Here is a 21,715-nt window from a genome sequence, read left to right as displayed (position 1 = left end):
CAACTTTACCGTTACACCAAGACTCACCTTATATGTGTTCGTCTAATTCTACTAAAAATAATATCAACCATAAATTTGATACAAAACATTAAAAATAATAATTTTTTAAATATAAATATATCTAAAAAAAATTAAACATATAAAAATTAATTTCATATCATTCTAAAATATTTAAATACATTAGTTGATTATGGCCAAAACCAACTAACAATTTTTTTTTAAAAAAATAATCAATCAACTATTTATTTTTAATCAAATTAATTTAAGAATAAGAGTAAAATAATAATTTAATAATTTTAAAATTACAATAAGTGATTTGAATATTTAAAAACTTATCTACTAGATTCATTAAGAAACTGTACTTAATTTGGTATCACCTTTTACAACAATATAAGATAATAACGTGACAAAAAAACAATTAACTCACCCAACAACTCCATCAACTCATACATTAATATAACAGCCAAAGCATAGCAAAGACATACACACTGAATTTTGACTTATAATCTAATATATCTTAACCACTACACCACCTCCAAAGAACCGATCAATCATATCAGATAATGTTGTTTCCCCGGGTAGCTTCTGGAGTATGCAAACTGATCGTCGAGGCTAGTGTTCGACACTATCTCCGTAAATGATATTGCTCTGCTACGGTGCTTAACGGATTGTTGCAATTCGTTCCCAAGATACAACGATGACGAACGTCTCGGAATCGTAGCACTCCGACTTCCGAGACCAACGAACCTTCTAGTAGACTTCTTGGATTCTTGAATGCATAAGATGATATGAATGCTTGAGGAAGAGAAGAGAGGATTGAGTGAATTAAGTGAATTTTCCATCATCTGGAGGGTTCTATTTATACTGAATGAAGAGGTTGATTGTCCTTTGGGTGAGTGGATGTGTTCCTTGGGCTGGATCGATCTAGATCATCCATTCTGAAGGGTTGTAACCCTTCACCAAGCCCACTTCAATCTCATCCATCAGATCTGAGGAGTTGTGACCCTCAGATCCCGCCTATTGTCATCGACCATCGGATCTGGATCCATTGATTCGATGCTTCAGATCAAGTCTCATCCCAAGCCGTCAGATCGTTACTCTTTGCTCTAGATCGCATCACAAGCGATCCATCATACCTATTTGATCAACGTTAATCAATGGTAGCCATCCATTCCCTAAGTCAACTGTCCAGTCATCTCCCTTTACCCATGAGGATGCCGCATAGGTGCTGTCACGTCAGGTACGAGCTTGGCCACGTCAAGTACGAGCCTGACACGTCACCCGAGTGCCACGTAGGCACTGCAATGTCACCTGGAGCATAAATTTAAGCTCCTCGCAACGATGCGTACGTACGAAGTGCAAAGTGCGCCTACAAAGCGCCCATTGCGCACGTGCGCACGTGACGGGTGGCGGGCTCACAGGTGCGAGCACCTACTCGCCCTGAGCTAAGGGGTAACCTGTCCTTTTATTTTTGTGTTAACTCCATTAACACATCTTCATTAATAAGTAGAGAATACACATCGAGAATTTCCGATGTGTGACTATTCTCCCATGCACTTTATTAATGAATAATAAATATTATTTTGGGCAGACTTTAAACATTAATTTCTCATTCACCCTTAATCAGTTTTGAGCAAATTAATAGTCTAAATCTATCTACGCGAATCGTAAATTTCAATTTTGAAGTCAATTACGACTTTCAACAATTGATGGCTTCCTTCCTCTAAATCATTTTGGTCCATTTAAGACCCCAATATCCAACAGATAATATGCTTCATTGTGGCAAAAAATGAATACAATAATTCTAACGCTCCCGTTAATTTGTCCCAAATCTAACATGAAAAAGTTAAATCATGAGCAATTGCAAACTTTTATAATAGTGACCAACACATAAAAGAGGTATTTACCTCAACTTTATAAAAATTCAAATCCCAAATCTTAGTATGATGAATAAATTTTGCTATAAACTATTCAGGTAAGCCACGCAATGATATAAGCATACATAATTAAAATTTTGAATTTGAAAAATTATATTATTAATGGAGCCGAAACGACTGACAAATCTTTTCCTACTTCAATGTCGTTCACTCGAAAAGGAACGCAAATGATATCATGAGCATCAACTGCTTGGGATCAAATCCTAAAGAGTAATAGAGAAATTTTCTCTCAAATTTTGATTTGTTTTTCAGTGATTTGATATAAAGTAATGGTTCTTGTCTGCCTGAATTCACAGTCCAAATTGGCAAACAAGAGTAAGAGTATGCGCCACAAAAATCAGTCTGCATTTGTGCAGAATCAGTATTGAAGTTGAAATGTGAATCTTGCAGGAGATCACAAATGCTTGATTGCAGGTTTAAATTTCATAAATAGAGAACTACTTTAAAACAAGAATCAGGAATGAAAAATTAACCATTGATGTTCTACTCGTCTATCATTAAACCATCAATTGGTTTGCATCTCATGAAAATATTTTGCTGGCTGTTATGAGAATTCTTGCTGAAATCCAGTAATATTTTGTCGTAGGAAAACATTTTGCGTCAGGAAAGCTATTCTATTCTCAAAGATTACAAAGGACTTTCACTACTAATATTGTTGAATAAAACGAAGCATCCCAAAAAAAATCATGGAAGAAGGAAATCACGATGAAAGATAAAAATAGAAAGTCTGAAACGTATATATTTTCATGTTCTAGCTTGTAGCTTTCAGATAAAAGCCACTGCCGATCCATAACCTAGTCAGTATGAGTTAAAGACCAAGCGATAATTAAGCTAGAGATTGATCTGTGCAAAACGTGGCCGGACTGCCCACTGCATGAGGCAGTCCGATTGGAAGATTTTGCACCAAAAGGAGATATATAAAACCACGCAGTGATATATAAACAGGAGAAGGAGGAGGTAGCGGCGGCGGAGGGTGGCGCCGGCTAATGGCGGCCGCTGGCGGAGGAGAACACAAGGTGATGAGTTAGCAATCTGTCGTATATATAGAGATGGATATTAGGGTTTTGACAGCCCTTAATTTCCTTATTAAAAAAATGACAGCTAGCTGTTCAGGGAACGTTAATTCATTTGTTGCCAGGCCCAGAAGCCCAGATAGGTGAAAAAGAAAGCCCTGGCCCAGGCTTTTAATTGCAGAGTAGCAGGAAGAGGAAGATAGCAGAGAACTGATCAACACTGAAACTGTCAGGATTGTTTTTGAACCTTGCCAAAAACAGACAAAACTAGGATTTTTGAGATCCTACTCTACAAATCATGAATTCACATCTCTATCTATATGCACAGGATGAAGCTACAAAAGAAAAAACTCAGCCATTTTGGCTGGAAAACTAAAAGCAAAAACCGAGGAAGATTTGTTTGGGCTCATCGACACTAGTCATGCCAGCACAGTAGCATGACAACACATCTCCTGATGATGTAGAGCCTTGCCTTCTGCTGTCTCAGCATCCTGCTGAGCCCTCCTCCAGATCTTCTTCTCTCGGACACAACTCTCCCTTGGCTTCCCATCTTCGCGCTGTCGCCGGCCATGGTCGGAATATTTATGCAGCTTTGAAACTGAACTAGATGCACAGGGTGAAGAATCAAGGTTGCAGTCGCTGATGCCATTGCTGCTGCATTTTATAGAGGAAGTGCTTAGAGAGCACTGAAGCATGTGAAGTCCTCCTCTTCACGCTGCATGATGAGTTGCCAGGGGACAAAGATATGGGTCCTCGAGTAGTTTAATCTCTCTTTGACTCTGAAGGAGTTGCATGCCCAAAAATGTGGGGTGAGACCAAGACATGAATCAGCAACTCCAGCTGGAGAACACTGGAACAGTATTAATCAAAGAGGCACTTGACCAAGAACCCTAGTTTAGTATCTTTGCTGCTCAGATAAAGTGGATGGTGGAGCATGTGAGCACTGGAAGTGTCTTCGCAAGAAGTCAGTAACTTGGTTTGGAGTGCTAACTTTTACACTGATTCCTCATTATTTTCCCGAGATTGTCTGTGCGCCCATCAAAGTGTCAAACAGTGGTGTGGGACTTGATGATGGAATAAGTCACTTTATACTGAAACTGTCCTGATCACTAGGCTAAAGCAAACTCCAATCTAGTTATTTTATCTGTATTGTATAACAAGTGGAGTGATGATCATTATTTAGTAAATGGATATGTTTTTATTAGCTGACTGAAGAGGCAAGATAACAAATGAAACTATTGTAATTGGTGATTGAAATTTTACATTTCATGTATGTGTACTATAATTGCTCAAAGCTAGAGAGGAGAGGGATTCTCACAGCGGCAAGAATCTCAACAATGAAGATTTACATTGAAGCAAGGATCGATGCTTTGATGTTACAATTGAGCAATGAGAAAAATTGATCACATTCGATTTGGCTTAGAATGTTGTTGTTCTTGTCTCAAAGAAAAGGAATACACCACCTCAATTTAATAGTTGAATTTAGTTTGTATGATAAATTTTGACAAAAGGTGATTTGCTCATCTCAGATGCCCCTCCATGTCTACTCCAAGACATTTGGAAGAGAAGTAAATCATGATGATCGAACAACATTTCTATAGGCGGGAGGAATTTTATTCCTAAGGGATTGCTAACTTATGTGATAAATCTTTGTATAAGAAGTTATTTCAAATTTGTGTTGCATGTGCGGGTGCGGCCGAGACCTTGAACTTAGAAGATGGCCTAGAGGTAGAGCTATAATGCATGTGTATAGTGAGATTCAAAAAACTTGAAGGTCTAAGGGTAGTTCATCATAATTTGGATTCACATACTATGAAGGTTGTAAAAGAAAAACTATGTATCATTGGGACAAATCTCTAAGACATTTAATGTTGGGATAATGGCTTCTTCATTATGGTAAGGTTTGATCCTTTTTTGACATTTAAATAATATAATTTAAGTTAGGCCTATAATTATTAAGCATGGATGACGGATATCATGGATCAAAGTGTGGAGCAACAAAAGCATCAAACATGTGAATGATCATCAAACTCGAAGAAGAGATAAAAAAAACAAAAAAGTAAGTGAACCTTTGTATCATTTATGAAATTGTAATCTTGAATTTGTTTGTAGAAGCGTAAATTATATTTCTAAGTCATTGTTCAATTTTGAAGTTGCTAATTTGGTAATAAAAAAAAAAGAAGCGTTTTGACTAGGGGAAATAGGAGGAAGGAGCGTGTTTATGGAATTTAGAATATAACTGGCCTTTTTTGGGATTTAGTTTTGGCTTCTCCTAGCTTTTGGGTTATAATCGCCGCGTCCCCCATCTCTCTCTGCCTCCATCGACGCAGATGACGGTGCGATCGCCGGTGTCCTTCCACATCCCGCCATGTCGCCATCTCTTCCTCCGACACGGTTCTCCCCGGTCGCGCACCCTTCATCTCCTCAAGCCCTTGAAGCACTCTCTCCGATCGAGGCTTCTCATCGCCCGTGCTGCCTTTCCGGGAAGCTCTAGTTCGGGTTCCAACGGAGATCTCTTGCAGTCAGCCTCCCCTGCTGCGGCCTCCTCCATTGTTGATTTCCTTACGCTCTGTCATCGACTTAAGGTCGGTATTGTCGATTTGCCCGTGTGATCATCTGTTGATTTGTCTCTTGATTCTTGGATCGCAATTTAGTGAGATCCTTCAGAATGCCTTATGGGTTGGATCCTTGAGATATGGTTTTTAAAACGTTTGTTTTTTTGTCGTTATTGGTAGTTTTCAAAGTTACGGTCGGATAATGGAAATTCTCAGGGGAAACAAAAATGAATCTGAGGTATATCCTTCTTATTGGAGAACTTGTGTTCAAAAGGTTCGAACTTTGTGACATTGAATTACACTTTGTCAGAAAGGAATCGGCTTTATTTTGAAGGTTAAGTTTTGGGTATTTGTGCAGCTTCAGTTGAATGGTTGCCAACGGCAACTTTGCTTTATTTTTCTACTTTTTTCCCCCTTCTTGTGGGTGTATTCTGCTTCTCTTCTCCTCAACTTGGTGCTGTATCAGAATTCTATGTTTGATAGATCTTCTAAGCAAGCCTGATGTAGATAACCCAAATAATTAGGATATAGAGCTTACGGTCGTACTACTTTCATGGACTTCCACCATAGTTGTAGATTTGCAATTTGCTTGTTAATTATAGTGGATGAGAGTGAAAATGTGTCGCTGAAATCTCAGGCTTGTTCTAGAAGTTAATTAGCAGCAATGTATGCTATCCTTGCTAATCAAATGTATTTATAAAGGTCAACAAATTATCCATTCAGTAACCTAAATAGTGTAACACATCCACGAATGAAATCTTTTAATTATAGAGTTCATTCTTTCATAAGTGTTTTAAGTGCATAAGATTTACTAGTTTTTTCCTAATTCATTTTGATGGTTAATTCACTAGGCCGCTTTATACTAACTTCCTCATTGCAATGAATATCTCAGTTGATTTGCTTATTTTACTCCATTTTTTTACAGACTACAAAAAGAAAAGGATGGACCAACCATGGTATTAATCATCCAGAGTCCATTGCTGATCACATGTATCACATGGCATTAATGTCATTAATCGCTGGTGACATACCTGGTGTTGATCGGGAGAGGTTGAAAATGCTATTCCATGAACTGTTGCTTGATGATATGCCTAATTTATTATTTTAGGAAAAAGTTAATATGTTACAATTTTTTGCCTTCCCTGATACAACAACAACAACCAAGTCTTTTCCCACTAGGTGGGGTCGGCTGTATGAATCATTTTATGCCATTGAGCCCTATCTCCTATTATATCATCATCTATATTTAAATAAATTTTATCTTGTTTTATTGTTACTAACCAAGTCTTTTTTGGTCGTCCTCTTCCTCGTTTGATATGCATGTTTATCATAGTTTCACATCGCCTAACTGGAGCATTTATTGGTCGTCTAAGTACATGTCCGTACCATCTTAAACGTGTCTCTCGGAGTTTGTCCTCAATAGATGCAACTCCGACTTTCTCTCTAATGCTCTCATTCCTTATTTTGTCCATCTTCATATGCCCACACATCCACCTTAACATCCTCATCTCTGCAACTCTCATCTTATGCTCATGTGTTCGAGTCATAGTCCAACATTCAGCTCCATATAACATAGCAGGTCTAACTGCGGTTTTATAGAACCTACCTTTAAGTTTAAGAGGTACTTTACGGTCACATAAAACACCCGACGCTCTCCTCTATTTCACCCATCCTGCTTATATTCTATGTAAGACATCTCTCTCAATCCCTCCATCATTTTGTAAAAATGATCCTAAATATTTAAATCTCTCGGTTCCGGGCAACTCGTCCTCTCCTATCTTAACAGTTGTTTCATTACTTCTAATATTGCTAAACTTAAATTCCATATATTCTGTCTTTAATCTACTAAGCTTAAAACCTTTCCCTTCTAGTGTTTCCCTCCAAGATTATAGCTTAGCATTTACCCCTTCACGTGTCTCATCTGCCAAAATAATATCATCTGCAAACAACATGTACCACGGTACTGTGTCTTGAATGTGCGCAGTGAGTTCGTCCATAATTAGTGTAAAAAGATAGGGACTTAGGGCTGATCCTTGATGTAACCCTATCTTTATTGGAAATGCTTCAGTTTGTTAGGGACTTAGTGCCTTCCCTGGTAATAAAAGATAAATCACCATTAAAACTCGTGTGTGTTTGCTAGTTTTTTTTTCTCAATTTCCTCCGTAATGTTTCTTTTCTCCTTTATGGTGATGACATTATGGAAATACTAAACTGAAAAAACCTTGTTGCTTACTGTTAATGTAGTGATAAATTACTGATTTTTTAATCTTTCGCTCTTTGTTTCTCCTCAAAAGATAGAGTAATTAGCTAAATAGCAATAGATATCTGGAGTGGTTTACTATGTATCCTATTGTCTAGAAGATAAACAAACTTGCTTTAGGGCCATGGCCGAGCATAGCCCCTTACTAGAGTCTGAATGTCCTTGCTAACAACAAGAAATTCAAGGTTCTAGATCCCACCCTTCACTTACCCCCCTTGTTTAAACTAGGGAACAAAGAAAATTTAGTTAAGAGAGCAAGGGGAAACAGATTTCAAGAAGTTGTTACTTGGAGAGCAAGTAGGGAGGAAAGAAAATTGGGGAGATTCTAACACTCGCCTCTCCTAATTTTACTCATTTAACATTTCATCAAGTCAGCATGCCATTTATTCTTTTATTGGCAAGATGCTGCTGGAAGCATTTTAAAATTAGGTGTTAGTTGACAAGATCTTAGGAGAGTAAACTAGTTAGTTTAAACAATAATTTGTGACACATTTAATGGATTTTGGCAACCTTTTATATGTTCAGAGAATAAGGAGTCTTTAAAAAGTGATAGCAGGGAGTTAACCAGTAAATTAGTTATTTATTATCTCTGTTTCTATTTGTACTTACTCTCTGAAGATTTTTTTTTGTTATCATTCTCTATTTATCTCTATCTTAATTTGTTTTATTTTTAAATAGGTGCATTAAGATTGCCATAATTCATGATATTGCGGAAGGTAACTGGCATTATCTCTCTTTTTATAAGAAATTAATTTTATTCTGGGTTTGCTTAATATCTCCCTAAGGTTTTATCTATCTGATTTTGATCCAATTGCTTGTTTATTGCTTATTATCTATTGTCTTTTATTCATTTTTCTTCTCTGCAGCTATTGTTGGTGATATCACACCTTCAGATGGTGTTCCTAAGGCGGAAAAGAGTAGACGTGAACAAGAAGCTTTGAATGAAATGTGCAAAATCCTTGGCGGGGGATTAATGGGTAAGACTAATTTACAACACCATATTTTTCTTATGTTGAATCACACTCTTTAATTAAGTCTTTTGATATTCATTTCAGCTGATGAAATTCAGGAACTTTGGCAGGAGTACGAGAATAATTCTTCTACTGAAGCTAGTCTTGTGAAGGATTTTGACAAGGTATGTTTACCCCATGTCTTGAGCTTTTGGATCTTACTTTACATTTCATTGTGAAGTACAATATTACTCCTAAACTATGTTTCCATTTCATTTGGCACTTCGAGTTTATTTTGCTTTCAGTGTCATCCTTAAACATCATACTTGCTTAGTTTTAGTCATTTCATTTATTTGATGGGCAAACTATGAGGGTCAAAATGCTATTATGTTGTGATACTCAATTTCAACATCTTACCCCACCAAACTCATGCTGACATGATATGGCACAGGTGTGGATATGAAAAACGAGTTCAGAGCAGCCAAACTTGCATGTGAGATTGTTGAAACAGAGAGAGATAGAGAGAAAGAATAAAGAGAAAAGTAAAGAGAAGGCAATTACTTTATTATATTTCTTGTTGTAGGCTAAGAAGCCTATTTATACATATCATCAAAGTAATATATGGAAAATACTATAATAAATATGGTAATAACAAATATAGAAATAAAAATAAATATGGTTGAGTTTGTAGTCTAAATATGGTAAGTATAATTTGAAATCAATTTTTGATTTTTATTTGGACTACCATCTTTAAACATCTTCTCCAACTAGATAGCCAATCAAATCTTCTAGAGCAATGACAACTGGTATTACCAATGATATGATATATGGTTTTGAACTTTGCCTTTGATGGAAGAGAACAACAACTAGAAGAAAGAGATGAGTAGCTGCTATTTGAAGGCTGGAACCCGATCTGTCGTTGGAAGAAAGAAGAGCAGAGAAAGAAGATTGCAGTTTTTTGAGGCTGAAATTTAGTGGAGCATATGAGGAAAGGAAGAAAATCTATTGTTGTATGCTGAGCAAAACTTGGAAAAAAGTTCATCGTGTCCTGTTTTATGGTGACGGGAGGTGAGATTTGAGAAGATGCAAACGAAAGGAAACGAGCCAGAAATGACCCAAAGCTGCAATCTAGATATCCCAAGGCATTTCTTCAATTATCTTGATTTCACTCTAACGAAGGCGGAGGGAGAGGCCAACGAGGAGACAAGATGGCGCACAACACGAAAGCCATTAAAGAGATGTGCGTGCGGATAGACGCAAACACTGGAAGACCATGAAGAAGGCGCGCACTGATAGACGCGGACACCAGAATGCCATGAAGAAGGTGCATAGAACATGATGACATTGATGCCAGTGAACTGCTAGAAGATTTGGAAAAGGATTTCCATGACTAGTGGTGGGTGCCTTGACCTCCACATATGTTCTCAGTAGGAGAGCTGGTGAGCGGCATGCGCCTTGACCTCCGCATTATAGAAAAAGTGAGAAATCTGGATGAGGATCTCGTTGACAAGCGGCGGTATTTGGGAAGTAGAAAAAAAATATGGTAAACTAGTAATCCCCTATCAAGCAGCAGTCCTGTAAGGCCAACAGGAAGAGAGGACCCCATCCTGAACAAAGTGGGAGCGGCCGGCGAGGCGACACCGGGGCACACCATAGGAAGAACCCCCTCCAACACTCTCAAGGCTGGCAGCGGGAGAAGTAGAGGATGATGATAGGCTGGACTGCGATCATAACGAAGGTCAGTCGCCTGAAAGGACTTCTCGTCCTGCACGAACTAGCCTACCTCGAAAAATGATGACCGCGGACTGCATCCGCTAATAGACATGCTCCCATGGCGCCAAAGTTGTAGTGCTTCTTGATGCTGATGAAGGAGAGGACAAGAAAGAGACTTGCTCCTGGTCCTTGTGTCTGGAAGAAGAAGAAGGGAAATAAGGAATTGTTGCTTGGGAAATAAGGAATTGTTGCTTTTGAGGTAGTTGCTGGAAAAGAGGAATAAGAAGGTTGCTGACGTTGCCTAGAAGCTGGAATTGAGGAAGAGAAATTGCTTGTACTTGTTAGAATTTAGCAAGAAGAAAGTTCCTGGAAGAAAAAACGAGGAGCAGAGAAATAGAGGATTGGTACAGTCATTGAGATTAAAGACTACCCTTGTCACTACTTTGTCGAACAGGAGAAGAAAGACTTGGCAGAGTGAAGGGAGAAAGAGTCAGGGGACAGATAAAAACAGACATAAAATAGGAAATAGAGGGCAAAATAGAGGATGTGAAAATAAAAAGGAAAAAAAAAGATTTTAAAAGAGAAGAAAGGAGTACAACTTCGGGTGGTAGATGAAAAGGAGATAGGAATAAGAATAAAGGATGGAGGAAGAGATTATTGTTGATTGGCAATCACAGTTGCCTCACTTTCTCGATGGCTTACCAGCAATAAGCAAGTGCCAAGCGCCTCCCTGTCATTGTTGCAAGCATGCAGTCGCTCAAGATTACTACCGAGCTCGACAAGTTGGCGAGGACGTTCTCGTTCATGATCTTGAGGTAGGGATTGATGGGCTCTAACACTCTATCGACGGTATGCTGCTTGTAGCCACGTCATGACCACCAAAATTGTCACCACCGTCATGACCACTAAAATTGTCACCAACACAAAGAACAACTCCGCATGGACTAGATGCTTGAGGCGGTCGATGTTGAGGATGACTAACTCGATGAGGCCTCTGGAGTTCAACAAGAAGTCGAGCGGTCGTCACATAACATCATTGTGTACATGCCAGAGATGATGAACATGTCAATGATCTTATTGGCGACGCCGATAATAGAGACTAGAATGATAATGGTAGCCACTTGTCCGTTGTTTTCGTATAAATGGGTCTCAAATCCATCTTCAACCATGATGGAGCGGTATCATGATGTCGTAGATGATGTTGTGCATCTTCTCACTCAACGCCACCTTGATGGGATAGTTGGGAATCATGAAGCTGACGAAGAACGCCCCAGTGACAGAGTAGATGCCTATGGATTCCATCAACACCCCAGCGAGCATCATGAAGCTGAGGAGGAGGCAGACGTGGAAGTCGTTGATCAATTAGCCTTTGGGGATCCTCTACAGCTACCGGCGCATCACGACACAAACGAAGCAAAAGCTCACGAAGGCAAACTCAGAGATGGTGATTGGTGATCTAGAGCGACGACAACGGGTTGGACTCTGAGAGGTCAAGCGTGAGGGTGAAGAGTGTTAGGATTTTGAGCACAAAACAATACAAGCGCAGCAGAATAAACAACAAGATCTTTTCTAGAAGATCCATGCGAAGGAAACCATATACTAGTTGAATTGAGAGTTCTACCTTTGTCGCGTAAACACGAACTCCCGATAGCAACTTTTCTTTGAATGCAGATCTCAGTGCAATCAAGTGTTCGCACCTATGATATCCACACGAACACGTTTTCCTGTTCATCTCACGAACTCACGACTTGGAGAAGAAACAACCACCTAAGGTTGTGCTAGCAACCAAGTAAGGGGGTCTTGGCCAAGGAGGAAGAAGGAGACTAATTCACGAAAATGAATGAGACAAACCTTTTGTACTCGTCTAAGGGATCTTCCTTTGATTTATGATCCATTAATTTCTATTAATGGACATTAACCCCCTTGTGTCTCTTGGTTTTCTTTTGATTAATGATGAATTAATCTCTATTAAGAATCTTAATGGGGGGATTCAATTGAGTCTAACTCAATGAGTCTAACTTGGATTAGACTTCATCCAACCCAATGAGTTTAACTCGGATTGGACTTATTAACCCAATAAGCCTAATCATCTTATAATTGGCTCTTAGGGCTAATACTAATGCTCACGCCGACGCATCACGACACAAACGTAGCAAAAGCTCACGAAGGCGAACTCGGAGATGGTGATCTAGAGCGACGACGACGGGTTGAACTCTAAGAGATTAAGCGTGAGGGTGAAGAGGGCCCACAGAGGGTTGTAAATGAACTAAGCGTTCTGAACAAGTTTGGTGTTCTACTTGGTAATAATTTGTTTATGTTCGTTCAATATACACAAGATTAATTAAACAAACAAGCTTGAACAGCTCGTTAAACTAACAAACAAGCTTGAACACATATGTGTTCAACTCGTTAACATTCGTGAACAACATCCGTGAACAATATTCACGAATCATATTCATTAATAAAACTCTTTTCAATATGCTAAATAAATAATAAAATAAAATAAAATAAACAAATTAGTTTAAATTATCAAGTTCAATAACCAATTAAACAACTAAAAGTTTCAACTAATCAAACAAGCTTGAATTGAGAGTTCGATAACATCTAAACGAACCAAGCTCGAACCAAGCTTAAACCAAGCTTGAATTGAGAGTTTAATAACATCTTAACAAACCAAACTCAAGCCAAGTTTCAAATAAGCTCAAGCTCATAAAAAATAAACCAAGCCAAGCTTGAACAATCATTTCAAAAGCTGGATTCATTTTAAGCTCGGTTCGGCTTGGCTCGGTTATCTTATCAAACAAACTTGAACACCCCAAAGCTCGGCTCGGCTCGGCTCGTTTACAACCCTAGGCCCACATGATGGCGTTGTTGGCCATGGCGGCGGAGATGGAGATGTGGTCAAACTCTTAGTTGAGCAGTTTGGTCTGGGCGAAGATTTGGGCAAGGAGGAGGTAGGTGGTGACGGAGTTGAGGAAGAGGATGCATGATATTTGTTTCATGCCTTGCGAGAAGAAGCTCTGTAGAGTGAGGGCTGCGGCGGAGCCGATGCCAAAGGCGAGGACGGCGCCGACCACTCCGATCACGATTGGAGCCACCATCTCCGGTGTTAAGATGCTCCTCGATGGGAAGAAGATGGTTGCATAGGAATCCACTCGACCTAGCAATGTGGGACCCAAAAGTATGATGCAGTTGATGCCGATGGTGAGGCTCTTTGACAGGCCCTGGCAGAGGCCAAGCATGACAAAGTCATCAAACGTGGTACAGATGAATCTCTCGGAGCCCAACTTGCTCAAATTGATAGCCATTCTTTGCAACAATTCGTGGGTTGATGGTGGTTAGAAGAAAAGAAAGCGAAGCATCATTGTTCTGATACCATATTGAAATAGAGAGGAAACAAAAAGAAAGAATAAAGATAAAAGTAGAGAGAAGACAATTAATTCATTGTATTTTTTATCGTAGGCTAACAAACCTATTTATACATATTGTTAAAGTAATATATGGAAAATATTATAATAAATATGGTAATAACAAATATAGAAATAAAAATAAATATGGTTGAGATTATAGTCCAAATATGGTAAATGTAATTTGAAATCAATTTCTAATTCTTATCTGGACTACCATCTTTACCATCTTTATCCTCATTAGAGATAAAAGAGGAAGAAGAAAAGGGGTGTCTGACATCAGGAGTGAAGGGGGTAACTTGTGTTTGAGATGTGGGTTAGGGTTTAAGTGGCGCTGCTTTGGTGCATGTGTCACGATGAGGTGGATGTCTCACATAACATTAGAGGAAAGGGGGGATCTGTTCAAGAGAGAAGGGAGCGCAACTCAGAGGTGGGTTAGCATTATGAGGTATAGGGTAAAGTATATAGTAAAGAATTTATAGGTTCTAGGGCTTATATAACGGTTCATATAAAGATCTTATAACTATAAATTATGAGGTATGGGTTAAAATTGTAAGCCCTAGAACTTCTATAGCTGATATATAACTTGTAAATGCTGCTGTTTAATTATGTTATAATGTGCTTTAACTACCACTAGTCATATCATTAGGTATAATATCGTGTTCCTATACTAGTATCCTAAATTTAGGTTGTTTTCTGATGAACCCGGTGACCTCGTTTTGAAAAAATACCATGTCTGACACTCATATCTGTTGGTGCAGCGAGGACCGGCAAGAGGGGGGTGAATTGCCTGCGAATAAAAACTAAACCCTCCTCAAGGCTTTCAACTTAAATAATAAAGCAACAGTTATAAAATTCAACAGAACTAAAATAAACAGAAATAGAAGACTCAGCTATTTACTTGGTTACAACCAAGAAGGTTGTTAATCCAAGGCAGTAAGAGAGTGCACTAAAAGAAGTCTCCTTCTCTGAAGGCGGAGTAGCCTTTTACACTTGAAGAGCACAGAACTGTTGCTTAGGAAATGAGAGTACAGGAGTTGTATTTCGAAATCGTTCGTATTCGTTATACTGTAAAGCTGCTCGAGACCCTCTTTATATAGGGGTTCTAGAGCTTATCAGATGACCTGATCTTCGGGATCAGGTTTTGACTCGAGAGGGATCGGTCGACCGATCCCCAGGTTCGGTCGACCGAACCTGCTGTACCTGCCCAATCTTCTGTCCAGGTGCAGTCTCTGTGGATCGAGCTTAGGTTCAGTCGACCGATCCTTTTGTTCGGTCGACCGATCGATCAACGGTCTCTAGCTGAGTTGGCCCGATCAAACTACTCGACTTGGTCTTAGGATGAACGTTGGTTCGGTCGACCGATCAAGGGGTTCGGTCGACCGATAAGTCCCCCAACGACTAGCTTGCTGACGTGGCTTCTGACGTGTCACCAGCGGTTGGTCTTCAGAGGATTGGGGTTCGGTCGACCGATCATGGGGTTCGGTCGACCGAACCGTTGACAAGTCTACTCCAGTTGACTTGCTCCGGTTCGGCTCCTTGGGTGATTGCGGCCATCCGGAATAGGGCTCACCCGAACCCAGTTCCCGGCCTTCTCCTCGAGCAGGCTTCCATCCGGCTTCTCATCCCTCGAACGCCGCGCACGTTCTTCTCGCTCCACCGGAGTACTCTTCCGCAGCTCTCTCATCCTTCGGACGCACCGAGCCCGTCGGCTCCCTTCTCGTGCCGTCCTTCTCGCTAGCTGCGTCTTCCGCTCGACTTCCTGCACACTCAGACACAGGGGTCAGACAAAACGCAGGACCTAACCAACTTGGTTGATCACATCAAAACTACCACGGGGTCCAACAATCTTCCCCTTTTTGATGTGCATCAACCCAAGTTCAAGTTAGGGTTAAAAATAGACCTACGTAATTTTAAGAAAATTACTAAACTAACAGTTATAGCATAGATTTGCAATTAATAAAATTGCAACACAGTTTAGAGAAGTAACAGATTAAAATTAAAAAAAAAAAATTATCTCCCCCTAAAACTTGTACTTATATTTATTCTCCCCCTTTGATCACAGCAAAAAAAGGGGGCAAGCAAGTTACAGAAGTTTAAAAAAATTTCTAAGTGTTAAAAAAATTTTCTAATTTAAAATTTCAAGAAAACAATTTTAAAAAAAAAATTTAAAGAGTTCCTAAGGATATGTTTAAAAAAAAACTCTTCAAAGCATTGTTTAATTCTAATATTAATGCTTTTATCATAAGGTTAATTAAACATTTTTATTTCGATATTTCGGCTTCCAGGTCGTGGCGAGGCACTAAACCTTCTTGGTTATTGAAGCAACAACCACTTCCTTAGACAAAGCTTCCATAAAGAAATTCAAAGTTTAATTATCTCACTGCAAGCTCTTAATTTTTTGAAAAAATTAATCAAGTACAGATTTTGGAACCCAGTAAAGGTTCCTTCCTACAGGATTCTTTAAAAACATAGGGGGTATATAACTTTTGGGAATTTTCCGAAGTTGACCCTGATGTTGTTTAATGTACCAATTCAATTTTCCATAAATTCTAACTTTTGATTTTGGAAATTTATTTAAGCATGCATCAGTTTTCAATTTTTCAACTTCTAATTTTAGTTTATCATTTTCTGATTTTAGATGATCATACATTTCTAACGGGCATGCTCTTGCTAGGTTCAACTTTAGTTCAGCATTCTCTTTTTCTAATTGATCTAACTCTCTAGAAAGAGACTTGATAAATTTAAAAGATTGAGTTGGGGTTAGATTGCATACCTTACTTACCTGTTCTGGTGACGCTCCCCCTTCACTGCTGCTTTCTTCTTCTGATGTTCCTCCCCTTTCATCAATGCTCATTTCTGAGCTATATGTTTCTTCTAGCTGATGGTTGGCCATCAGTGCTAGTCCCGAGAATTCTTCGACTTCTGACTCGGAGGATGAAGAGTCGTCCCATGTCGCCTTCAGATTTTTGTGCTTGGAGGAATTTGGTTTCTTGTACTTGGTCTTTGTCTCCTCCTTTTGCTTGCACTTTAATTTGGGGCAGTCATCCTTGATGTGCCCTTCTTCGTTGCAGTTGTAGCAACGAATCGTCCTTTTCTTTCGTTGATGCCTCTGCGATCTAAACTTGTTAGTATTAAAAAATTTATTGAAGCGTCTTACCAGAAGTGCGCTTCTGATTCGTCGACCGAGGCTTCGGAGTCAGAACTGTTCATTTTTGCCTTTAAGGCAATGTTCTGACTGGACTTCTCTACTCCATTGGACTCTGAAACTCGAGATTCGTGAAGTTCAAAAGTGGAAAATAATTGTTCTAAAGAACTTACTTCAAGATCCTTAGAGATGTAGTATGCATCTACTAAGGAGGCCCACTCTGGAGTTCTGGGGAAGGCATTGAGCGCATACCGGATTGAGTCCCGGTTCGTTACCTCTTCTCCAAGATTGGTTAGTTGCGTGATCAACTCTTTGATCCTTGCTTGGAGCTGCGCTACCTTCTCGCCTTGGTTCATCCGGAGGTTCGTCAACTGGTTCCGGAGGATGTCGCGCCTAGCTAGCTTGGCTTTGGATGTACCTTCGTGAAGCTCCAGGAATTTCTCCAAAAGATCTTTCGCGGAGTCGTAACTTCCGATTCGGTTTACCTCCTGAGGTGGCAGAACGCTGAGGAGGTGGAATTCTGTTTTTCCGTTGGCGACGAAGTCGGCTTGCTCCTTCTTGCTCCACGTGTTTTCTTCTTTGTCTTTAGGAGCTGCAAAACCATATTTCATAGTAATTAAAATATCAAAATCTGTTTTGAAGAATACCTCCATTTTTCGCTTCCATGTAGCGAAATCTCCGTCGAACTTCGGGGGATGGATGTTCGCGCCGGCCATTGTTCTGATCTTTGTGCTTCAGATAGCGGTTAGTCCACTGAGGCTGTTGGGCTCTGATACCACTTGTTGGTGCAGCGAGGACCGGCAAGAGGGGGGTGAATTGCCTGCGAATAAAAACTAAACCCTCCTCAAGGCTTTCAACTTAAATAATAAAGCAACAGTTATGAAATTCAACAGAACTAAAATAAACAGAAATAGAAGACTCAGCTATTTACTTGGTTACAACCAAGAAGGTTGTTAATCTAAGGCAGTAAGAGAGTGCACTAAAAGAAGTCTCCTTCTCTGAAGGCGGAGTAGCCTTTTACACTTGAAGAGCACAGAACTGTTGCTTAGGAAATGAGAGTACAGGAGTTGTATTTCGAAATCGTTCGTATTCGTTATACTGTAAAGTTGCTCGAGACCCTCTTTATATAGGGGTTCTAGAGCTTATCGGATGACTTGATCTTCGGGATCAGGTTTTGACTCGAGAGGGATCGGTCGACCGATCCCCAGGTTCGGTCGACCGAACCTGCTGTACCTGCCCAGTCTTCTGTCCAGGTGCAGTCTCTGTGGATCGAGCTTAGGTTCAGTCGACCGATCCTTTTGTTCGGTCGACCGATCGGCCAACGGTCTCCAGCTGAGTTGGCCCGATCAAACTGCTCGACTTGGTCTCTGGATGAACGTTGGTTCGGTCGACCGATCAAGGGGTTCGGTCAACTGATAAGTCCCCCAACGGCTGGCTTGCTGACGTGGCTTCTGACGTGTCACCAGCGATTGGTCTTCAGAGGATTGGGGTTCGGTCGACCGATCATGGGGTTCGGTCGACCGAACCGTTGACAAGTCAACTCCAGTCGACTTGCTCCGGTTCGGCTCCTTGGGTGATTGCGGCCATCCGGAATAGGGCTCACCCGAACCCAGTTCTCGGCCTTCTCCTCGAGCAGGCTTCCATCCGGCTTCTCGTCCCTCGAACGCCGCGCACGTTCTTCTCGCTCCACCGGAGTACTCTTCCGCAGCTCTCTCGTCCTTCGGACGCACCGAGCGCGTCGGCTCCCTTCCCGTGCCGTCCTTCTCGCTAGCTGTGTCTTCCGCTCGACTTCCTGTGCTCCTAAGTTCCTGCACACTCAGACACAGGGGTCAGACAAAACGCAGGACCTAACCAACTTGGTTGATCACATCAAAACTACCACGGGGTCCAACAATATCTGGAATGAGTAAATACTTTTTCCCGAGTTCAAGTAACACAGTCGCTGTTGTGCATATCTTGCTATTGATAGGACTAGGTGGATTTCTTACAATTTGGAACTTTTTCCCGTATATAAACATTTGTTTTTATTCATATATATACCCAAATTTTTGGTTTATGTTTTATTGGAATGCACAACCTTTAATTATGCTTCATAAGGTGTATTTTTTATTATGACCCACATAATTACTAAAACAAGACAGAACGGAAAGTTTATGGAAGACACTGATGAAAAAGGTAAATTCTATGTACAAAATATGTCATGGGGTAGGAACTTTATAATTTACTCTGTTTAATGCTATAAATTTACCTTTGTGAATCATTCACCTATTCAAAAAGAATCTGATTCTATGTACCTTTGTGAACCACAAGGGAGCTTTAAGAAACCTCATGTTTTTTGCTTAAATTTTGGAACTAAACGCAATTGAATGATAATTGGTTGCAACTTCTCCAAGAATCTATCCTCACTGTACTTCTACAAGTTTCTCTTGGATATTCAAGTGATATAGGTCACAATACTTCCTTTAGTTCTTGAAATTGGAGTAATGGGAAAAAAAGAGGAAATGCAACATGAACTGTCAATTTTTGGTGTTTTCTTCCTCTCGTTGGATGCCTCACCCATAATATGGTCAATATGGGCATTCCGCATTGTTCTGCTGCATATAGCCATCCTTAGATAGTTGGAATAAATATAGCTTGACAATAATGATGAGATATGATCGCATAGAGTTTCTTCTTCCCATCATATCACGGATTTTTTTACTCCGTTAGTATTTGTTTCATTTAAATTTTTGTTTGAGTGCAGGTAGAAATGATTCTTCAGGCTTTGGAATACGAAACAGGTAATTTTTCTCTTTTTTTTGTATGTTTGAGAATGAGCTGTGTTAGTCACAAGACTCCCAACTATTTGGAGTTGGTTGCATTAATCTCATGGCTATACTGATATACCATTACCTAAGGCTAAACGCTCATCTTCTTGATATGCACATATATTGATGTGTAAATGTGTATACTAAAAAATGTAAAATGTAAACCCATTATATTATATACTTCATATTTGTTTATCCTTATCAACACTATGCTCGGATATACATTTTATTTGTACCGAACTAAGAACCTGCTACTAATTTCATATAAAATTGTCCTTTGTTGATTTCTTTCTCACAAGGCCTTCATGGAAGGATGAGTGATGGCAAGTCTTTGGGAATTGAAGCACTTCTTAACCCACTCACAATCCTTGGAGTTCGACATTTCCATGCATTTTGGTTGAATTTGTACCAATCCACCATATACTAAACACAACTGAAGTGCACCAAGAGCTGAGCATTTTCTAATATTCCTCTTTCTTGATGTAGATTTTACAACTCAGCAAGATTTTAGTGCGTTTAGTTGCGAACAAATTAAAATTTGCTAACCTAACCAACCAAATAAGAAGGAAACTCTGCTTAAAATGCTCTGGCATGTCATCTTTTGTACGCATGCAGCAACTTGCTGGGTTTAGAATCTATTTACATTAACTGGTATTTCCGCTAGACTTAACCCCTTGCAATATCAAAGTTCGTCGGCAATCAAATTCTTTTAATTCAGCAGATAAGACATTGTAATACTAGATTTCTAGGTTGAGCGGAGTTACAGTTGAAATACATAAGCCTATTCACAGCTGAACTATATTCTTAGCAATCTAGCATTCTTGCAGAACACGGGAAGATCTTGGACGAGTTCTTTATTTCAACTGCAGGTAATAGAGAAATAGATTGTGTTTATAACTAGAATCCTGCTTCATGTAATCAACTCAATATTCGAGTTTTTTTTGCAAATTGGCAGGAAAATTTCAGACTGATGTTGGGAAGAGTTGGGCTGCCGAAGTGGTATCAAGAAGAAACAAGAGATTACGTAATATGACTAACTAAAACATGGAGATCGATGTGGGTTTAAAATCATTGTCAAATAATAAGAGTTCAAGCAGTTGCTGAACTGAACGAAATGAATCAGTTCCTATACCGAGTCAAGGGAAGCAACTTCGATGTAACTTCCTTGGGGCTTTCACTTGAATCAGTAAGCTTATATAACCAATTTATTGTTTTAGTTCTGCATGTGTTTTGAGTGAATTCCCAAATCATTTGTAGCTCCATTCAAGACTTTACAAATGGGATATTTATCCGTGTTTAAATAATTTTCAATTTTCCTGACAATTTATACACTTTTCCTGGTACCTTCGGAATTTTCAGTTCTCAGCATGATCCACCAAGGCATGCATCGCGTGTTCCTCATGCGACGGCACAAATTCGTGCTGTTTGAGGCCTTTTATGCATAAGTTAAACAAGCGTATGCGGAAACTTCACAGAAGAGTTCGGTTCGGATTGGATTTTTTTTTTTCTCTGTTTTTTTAACTGATTCAGTTTAATTGGTTGAATTGGCTGAAGTGATCAATTTTTTTATTCCGATTAAACTCCATTAGTTAATCCTTCCGCAGGTTGAACGTGGACTGGAGGCTTTATTAAATGTAAGGCCAAGAGAACGACGTTTGCAAATGATTTTCAAAGCAAATCGAGGATAATTGGAAGTGTTTAGTTTGTCCTTTCGTTAGCTGAACAAAGTTGAATGATAAGTTGCTTTCAAGCGATTATCAGAAGTTACGTTTTTGGATGAAATATGATATATTTATGCTGTGTTTATCTGAAGAAGAACAAAATATGAAAAAAGAAAGAAATATGATAGTTGAAGTGAAAGAGAAGAAAGGAGTTGTCTTGTCTTAAAAAGAAAGAAATAAAATTGTTCCTTCCAAATCAAACAA

General features: G+C 39.5%; 1 protein-coding gene across 3 annotated transcripts; it reads left to right on the top strand.

The window, feature by feature from the left end:
- Positions 1 to 5,217: 5,217 nt before the first annotated feature.
- Positions 5,218 to 21,616, top strand: LOC122028784 (5'-deoxynucleotidase HDDC2-like). Of its 3 annotated transcripts, none has more exons than XR_006124958.1 (9): positions 5,218 to 5,535; positions 6,431 to 6,555; positions 8,444 to 8,481; positions 8,632 to 8,742; positions 8,821 to 8,900; positions 19,727 to 19,763; positions 20,618 to 20,659; positions 20,746 to 20,976; positions 21,395 to 21,616. XR_006124958.1 is itself a non-coding variant. In XM_042587675.1 (8 exons), exons 1-8 carry the CDS (start codon positions 5,281 to 5,283, stop codon positions 20,829 to 20,831), a joined length of 774 nt encoding a protein of 257 aa, XP_042443609.1. In that variant the 5' UTR covers positions 5,218 to 5,280; the 3' UTR covers positions 20,832 to 21,113. The 3 variants fall into 3 exon arrangements, 1 of the variants encoding a protein (XP_042443609.1); XR_006124957.1 differs by lacking the exon at positions 21,395 to 21,616 and adding an exon at positions 21,150 to 21,375; XM_042587675.1 differs by lacking the exon at positions 21,395 to 21,616 and having other exon boundaries at positions 20,746 to 21,113.
- Positions 21,617 to 21,715: the final 99 nt, after the last annotated feature.

This window comes from Zingiber officinale, chromosome 10B (assembly GCF_018446385.1).
Source record: "Zingiber officinale cultivar Zhangliang chromosome 10B, Zo_v1.1, whole genome shotgun sequence".
NCBI lineage: Eukaryota > Viridiplantae > Streptophyta > Magnoliopsida > Zingiberales > Zingiberaceae > Zingiber > Zingiber officinale.
The sequence above is the reverse complement of the archived record's forward strand: the minus strand, read 5'-3'. Positions and strand labels throughout refer to the sequence as shown.

What these genes read in the sequence shown, in the direction of transcription:
- LOC122028784 (XM_042587675.1), top strand. Translation starts at nt 5,281, where the DNA reads ATGACGGTGCGATCGCCGGTGTCCTTCCACATCCCGCCATGTCGCCAT. An exon ending in CCTGGTGTTGATCGGGAGAG is followed by an intron (nt 6,556 to 8,443) that starts GTTGAAAATGCT and finishes ATTTTTAAATAG; the next exon opens with GTGCATTAAGATTGCCATAA. An exon ending in TTGTGAAGGATTTTGACAAG is followed by an intron (nt 8,901 to 19,726) that starts GTATGTTTACCC and finishes GTTTGAGTGCAG; the next exon opens with GTAGAAATGATTCTTCAGGC.